Source organism: Macaca thibetana, chromosome 6 (genome assembly GCF_024542745.1).
Source record: "Macaca thibetana thibetana isolate TM-01 chromosome 6, ASM2454274v1, whole genome shotgun sequence".
In the NCBI taxonomy this organism is placed as follows: Eukaryota; Metazoa; Chordata; class Mammalia; order Primates; family Cercopithecidae; genus Macaca; species Macaca thibetana.
The window spans coordinates 129,453,226-129,460,608 of record NC_065583.1 but is presented as its reverse complement, the minus strand read 5'-3'; the positions used below and the strand labels follow the sequence as shown (position 1 = coordinate 129,460,608).

At 37.4% G+C, this 7,383-nt stretch overlaps 1 protein-coding gene and 1 pseudogene across 1 annotated transcript; both read left to right on the top strand.

Annotated features, from left to right (window-relative positions):
- Nucleotides 1–1,321: 1,321 nt before the first annotated feature.
- LOC126956875 (U6 snRNA-associated Sm-like protein LSm5) lies at nt 1,322–1,845 on the top strand. The gene has a single exon (XM_050794172.1). The coding sequence runs from the start codon at nt 1,345–1,347 to the stop codon at nt 1,618–1,620; it is 276 nt and encodes a 91-aa protein (XP_050650129.1). The 5' UTR covers nt 1,322–1,344; the 3' UTR covers nt 1,621–1,845.
- Nucleotides 1,846–5,499: 3,654 nt separating this feature from the next.
- On the top strand, nt 5,500–5,993 carry LOC126956871 (peptidyl-prolyl cis-trans isomerase A-like; annotated as a pseudogene).
- Nucleotides 5,994–7,383: the final 1,390 nt, after the last annotated feature.

Here is a 7,383-nt window from a genome sequence, read left to right as displayed (position 1 = left end):
TTTAATCTTTTACTGTTTCCTCTATGTGTGGTGTTTGGTTTGTGTGTGTGTGATAATTATTATAAGATCAGAGGCTAACAAAGGTGTTTATCATGACCTTTAAAAAAATTTTTTTTTTTTTTTTGGTAAGAGACAGAGTCTTGCTGTGTTGCCCAGGCAGGATGCAATGGCACCATCTCAGCTTACTGAAACCTCCGCCTTCAGGGTTCAAGCAATTCTGCTGCCTCAGGCTCCCAAGTAGCTGGGACTACAGGTGGGCGCCACCATGCCCCACTAATTTTTGTATTTTTAGTAGAAACGGGGTTTCACCATATTGGCCAGGCTGGTCTTGAACTCCTGACCTCATGATCTGCCCACCTCAGTTTCCCTAAGTGCTGGGATTACAGACATGAGCCACCACGCCTGGCCACATGACATTATAACTTGTCTCATATACTCAATTTCCTGACCAGTTCAAGCTTATCTTTTGCCTATCTCTGCAAGATTTGAGAGCAATTAATAGAATAGCTCATAGTAGCTCTATTAAAAACTATCTCGTTGGTGGCATGTGTTGGTTCATGCCTGTAATCCCAGCACTTTGGGAGGCCGAGGTGAGCAGATCACTTGAGGTCAGGAGATTGAGACCAGCCTGGCTAACATGGTGAAACCCCATGTCTACTAAAAACAATACAAAAAGTAGACGGGCATGCTGGCAGGTGACAGAGTGAGATCTCGTCTTGAAAAAACAAAACAAAAAGCAAACAAACAAAAACTAATTTGTCATCAATCAGTTTAATTTTTTAGAAAAGATCCTAGTGAGATTATTTCAGATTATATCATGAAAATCATTAAATAGATTACAGAGCTAGGGAACAGAATGAACCCTTCCTACTCTTAATTATCAGTAAAATTGTATTCACAAAAAAATATGATTGAGGCAAAATCTCTTGCTGCCTATCCAATGGCTATTTCCCACTCCTCCTTGATAACAGATCGCTGTTAATGTCTAGAATCTGAGTCTTAACTGATGAATCATGAAGGGGTCTGAGCTTATCATGTAATATTATTTCCCCTTTGCTTGCGATTGTTTTAGAGGCAGATCTATGATCTAAATTTGACCTCTGAGATATAAGAGAAAATATGTTGAGAACTTATGGGAAAGATTTTACCCCTAAGAAAAAAGAAGGCTATATCAGGGAAGGATTTTTTGTCCTTTCTCTACCTTTCTAGTTTGGAAAATTTTAAATAAATGTGGGCTTATCTAGAGCTGTAGCAGCTATTTACAAATAACTGGGCCTCATGATGAAATTGAGCACCTTGAGGAAGGCAGAGTTTAAGAATGAAAAAAGCACTTCCGGCGTAGCCATGGCGGCTGACGCTACTACCAACCCGTCACAGCTGCTACCGTTAGAGTTTGTGGACAAATGTATAGGATCAAGAATTCACATTGTGATGAAGAGTGATAAAGAAATTGTTGGTACTCTTCTAGGATTTGATGACTTTGTCAATATGGTACTGCAAGATGTCACTGAGTTTGAAATCACACCAGAAGGAAGAAGGATTACTAAATTAGATCAGATTTTGCTAAATGGAAATAATATAACAATGCTGGTTCCTGGAGGAGAAGGACCTGAAGTGTGAATGAGTTCCTTGACTTACGCTAGATTCTGTTTTGTCTTTTAACGACAAGAAAATGGATTTTTTTCCCCCACCTTCTAATGTTTAAATCCCATAAAGCTAAGTTTCCCGTTAAAGGGAAGTGCTTTGAAGGTGTGTACCCATTTTTGTAAGTTAATCATGATTATCCTGGAAAAAGAAGAAAAGAACTTCTTCTTTGAAGATGAAAATAAAGGTGATTTTGGTTAACTATCATTTTATTTATTGTACTGCAGTAGCCCGTGGAACAAAGATTGTGATTATTTTGCCACTTACTTTTCTGTCATTATATGCTTATTTGCTTTCTCAATTACATGACCATTTGATTCTCAAACAAAAGTTGTTCCAAACAAAATGATGAACTTTGATTTGAACAGGTGCATTTGAACAACTGGAAATGATCACTTAGAAAATTCAATTAAAATGCTGTTGTTTTGTAATGAGGATTTTTCTACTGATTTCAAATTCCATGAACTCCTATTGAAAACAAACAATATACAGGTAATATATGCACATTGTAGAAATGCAGGAATTATCTATTGGAATTACCCTAAAGATATAAATTTTATCTATTTGCTTATAAAATTGGTTCAGAGGGTTATTACCTTAATGTAATTATTACTGAATTGCCAGGAAATTAGTGGAGACAGAGCTTTAAAGTAAAGGATACTAAAAACAGCTAAGAACTCTAGGACTCAGGTAAAATCAAGGAACTGATAATAAGAGCATAGAACTCTATAAATTAAGTCAAAGAACTATTAAAAGCAAACAGGTAATATACACACATTGTAGAATTATAGGTAAGCAAAAAGGAGAAGGTTGATCATGCTTTGCTGTATATCTTCGTAGACTTTCTCAGTCTACTCTCAGTACACATTTTATTTTACTTGCTTATCCTGATTATATTGTTTTTACCCTCCACTTAAGTTGCTTTTTGAATTTAAATGCTGAATATCTTTCTGTGTCAAATATTTCAGCATTAATGTATACATAATATCAAATGGATTTACTATAAATTATTTAGCCTATTCTTACTGACCACAGTAGTCTAACTAGATCTTTATACATTTTTATTTTTCTAGAATAAACTCAAAAATGTGTAAGATTAAAAAAAAAAAAGAAGAATGAAAAGAAACTAGGTTTTCAAGACACTACCGAGATACCAAGCAAACTCTTGGGACCAACTGTCTTAAGACTTCTTGTTGAGTGAAAATCAAATATCACTATGTTATGTCATTATGTTAGTAAGGTTTTCTATTTCAACCAAGCACATCTTAACTAGGATAATCTAACATGATTAATTATGCATCATAATATATGGACTTGTCAATATGAATTTTCCAATAGTTCTCTCGTTATTAGCTTCACGCTGAGTAATTTGTTTTCTTGCATTAGAGTTACATTATGTTAATATTTATTATGACCATTTCTATTGATATTCTCTTTGATTTAAAATCTTATTGTTGCCCTTGCTTGCCGGGTAATCTTCTAACATACTTTGTTAGAAATATAAATAAAATATATTATTTTTGCTAATGTCTGGGACACACCTCCCTTGAAGGGTCAAGATATGCCTTCCAAAGTGAAAAATTATGGCACTTTGCAGCCCTGACCACTAATCGAGAACTTTGATGCTTTGGATTTTGGAGACCTCATTTTATCACCTGGTCCTTTTACTTTATGACTTGTCATGCTGCCACCTTTTGATGGGATTGAGATCAAGATAATAATTTCCAACTGGTCAGGAATATTGTGCCCCTTTGTTTTTATATCCAGATGCAATAGAACCTGACACACCACTACTATGGTTCTTAGGATTTGGAACAAAATGCTTCTTTCTTTTACAAAATAAATGTTTTCTTTAAACAACTCTTGATTGATCCTGGACCATTGTAGAAACTGAAGTCCTACCAATGGAAAAAAAAAAAAAATGACCACTGAGCTGCTTATCATGAAATAAGTGTTTTCCAAATAACTATCCTGCTTCATCAGCAGGAAGGAATAATAGAATCTATACCAACGTCTTCATGGGAAGTTCTCTATGGCCAGTTGATTAGTGAGGGAAAAATTCAGCCTGATTTACAGAAGTTACTGTACAACATCACGGTAACAGCCAAAAGTAGATTGCTTATGCATTATAACCTACTTGAATGCAATTTTAAAAGAAATTCAGCCTATGTAATTGGTTGTCCATGATGTCTAGAAGAAGAGATGTTATTGATTTATATGTGGCAGCTAATAAGTTGTCTAGATAATTAGGGACTCGGGGCTAGGCCTGGTGGCTCACACCTATAATCCCAGAACTTTGGGAGGACAAGACGGGTGGATCACCTGAAGTCAGGAGTTTGAAACCAGCCTGGCTAACATGGTGAAATTCCATCTCTACCAAAAATATGAAAATTAGCCAGGTGTGGTGGTGTGCGCCAGTAGTCCCAGCTACTTGGGAGGCTGAAGCAGGAGAATCTCTTGAATCCAGGAAGCAGAAGTTACAGTGAGCCAAAATTGCGCCACTGCACTCCAGCCTGGGCAACAGAGCAAAACTCCCTTAAAAAAAAAAAAGATTATTAGGGACTTGGAAGGACAGATTGTAGGACTGGTGACAATGAGTTTTGGGGAAAAAATACGTAGATGAACCACAGAAAATGAGCCGAAGTGTAAGAATATTTGTGCTTAATATGAATGCTCACCAAACTATCATCAGGAAGGTTATCAAATAGATATGAGGGTATGAAACAACCTCTTTAACCAGGCACTACATTGCTTGCTCAGAAGGCTAATAAACAGCAACATTGGTGCTAGTAGTAGAGAATACACATAGGTTTAGCAACATGTTGAACTTTATCACTGTCCCTTACCAAAGCCCATTTAGCTGTCAAGACTATTGGGTGTCCAACATACAAGCAACAAGGACCAAGGCTAAGCACACAATAACATATCCTGGGTGAATAAACAGTCACCTTTTGTCAGACTCATTGATTTTACTGGTGCTCCCCTATGATAAAGGCAACAGGGAATTTTGTAAATGGAATCTACATTTATCCTTGAATTACATTTGCTTTACCTGACATCATGTTTCTCTGATCACCACTCTCCATTGGTACATTGAGTGCTTTGTACATACTGCCATAATATCCTGTTCTACATTGCTTGTATTCAAAGAGTTTGTTGTATAACAAATGAGTAGTATTTCTTGGATTTACCCGGTCCACCATTTATCCTATCACTGACCAAAATTATTATTATAGAATGGCGAATATTTTATTAAAGACTCAATCACAGTGCCAGCTGGAAACAATGGCTTAAAAGGTTGTACTCATGCTAGAGGATGTGGTGGTGTATCTTTTGAGCTAGTAACTAAGTATAAGCTTGTCTGGTGTCTCCCATATAAAATATACAACAATCTTTGATCTTTGTTATGAATGTTGAAGTGACTTCTTTTTTCATTACATCTAATGATCCACTCCAAATACTTGTCTCTTGTCTCTGAGATTCTGGGTTTTTGCAGAATTAATACCCAAGGGGAGATTCTTAGCAGTATTCCATTTTACGAACAGTCAAAAATTTTAAATTTAAAATTTAAAATGCGGCTACACTGTTGCATGGGTAGTAAATTTTGACCTTAAAACTGGTATATTCATACAGTGGAATATTATTCGGTGATAAGAGGAAAAAACTGTCAAGCCACAAAAAGACACAGAAAAGACAAATACATTTTGCTAAGTGAAAGAAGCCAGTCTGAAAAGGGTACATACTGTGATTTCAACTATATGACATTCTGGAAAAGGCAAAACTATAAAGACAGTAAAAAGATCAGTGGTTATCTTTGCAGATGCCGCCACCACTGGGAGTCCTGTACTGTCAGCCATGGTCAACCCCATCGTGTTATTCGACATCACCATCGACGGCAAGCCCTGGGGCCGCGTCTCCTTCAAGCTGTTTGCAGACAAGATTCCAAAGACAGCAGAAAAGTTTCGTGCTCTGAGCACTGGAGAGAAAAGATTTGGTTATAAGGGTTCCTGCTTTCATAGAATTATTCCAGGGTTTACGTGTCAGGGTGGTGACTTCACATGCCATAATGGCACTGGTGGCAAGTCCATCTATGGGAAGAAATTTGATGATGAGAACCTCATCCTAAAGCATACAGGTTCTGCCATCTTGTACATGGCAAATGCTGGACCCAACACAGATGGTTCCCAGTTTTTCATCTGCACTGCCAAGACTGAGTGGTTGGGCGCAAGCATGTGGCCTTTGGCAAGGTGAAAGGAGGCATGAACATTGTGGAAGCCATGGAGCACTTTGGGTCCAGGAATGGCAGGACGAGCAAGAAGATCACCATTGCTGACTGTGGACAATTCTAATGAGTTTGACTTGTGTTTATTTTAACCACCAGATCGTTCCTTCTGTAGCTCAGGAGAGCACCCCTCTACCACATTTGCGTGCAGTATCCTAGAATTTTTGTGCTCTCGCTGCAGTTCCCTTTGGGTTCCACGTTTTCCTGGTTCCCTTCCATGCCTAGCTGGATTGCAGAGCTAAGTTTATGATTATGAAATAAAAACTAAGTAACAACAACAACAACAAAAGATCAGTGGTTGCCAGGGGTTTGGGGATGGGTAGGGAGATAAATAGTTCTGAAATAGGTGATTTTTAGGGGATTGAAAATACTTTGGTAATAATGTAATGATGGGTAGTTAACATTATGCATTTTGCAAAACTCATAGACCTGTACCACACAAAGAGTGAACCCTAATGTAAACTGGGGGTGGGATAAAGGTGAGAATTCTGTACTTTCTGCTCGATCTTTCCACAAAGCTAAAACTGCTCAGAAAATAGAGTCTATTTTTTTAAAATGAAAGAAATTAACAATGACCATGGCATGCTCACACAAATAGATTATCGAGGACATTTTTCTGTCAGGAATGAATATTGGGTCATCTCACAAGGTAAAACCCTGACTAGCAGAGGTGTTAGCTGAGGGCATATGGCCATAGATGCCAACAGTGACCTGGTGGCCACTTGTAGAAAGGAGAGCCTTGACATCCAAACACATTGTTTCTCTTGTGTTGTCTTGTGCATACTTATGTATCTTAACAAGTTTCCTTCTTTCCTCTTCATTTATCCCTCTTTTTAAAACAGGGCTTATTGAGGGTGATTAACTTAATTTTTAAATGATATATGGCAGAATGTCAAGAGAGTATACTGAAGAACTTCGTAGAGGAATGGACATCACCCAGAATTCTTAGACTCAGAGTACATGCTGTGATGGAGAATTTTTATTGTTTCATTGTTCAAGAGATTGTAGGTACATGTTCAATTACTAGAGAAATAGTTGCACTCTGTTATAAGGAATCCTGGGTCTTTGTGTTTACTTTCAAAAGAGAAAGTTTATATTGATATTGAGCAAGTTAAAGCATGAATATTTATTATTTGATGTTGTTTCTGTGTTTGAGGAATTCCTCAGCCTATCAGTTTTGACGGAAACAAGAAACCACCTCCTGTTTTAGAAGCTAAAATGCCAAATGCTTGCTTTCTCAGCCTCCTTTGCAGCTAAGGTATAAGCATATGATTTAGGTTTTGCCAATCTGTTTGCCAGTGCTGAATTTTGACTTCAGAATTAATAAAAAAAAGAAGCAGATTCAGTGATGCTTTTTCTTGTTTCTGGTGGAGGCCATGTAGCAGCTGCTACAATATCTGTTGCACAGCGAACAAGTGGGAGTGGAGCTGGTGGCTTCCCAGTTAGTCTAGGATTGA

What these genes read in the sequence shown, in the direction of transcription:
- LOC126956875 (XM_050794172.1), top strand. Translation starts at nt 1,345, where the DNA reads ATGGCGGCTGACGCTACTACCAACCCGTCACAGCTGCTACCGTTAGAG.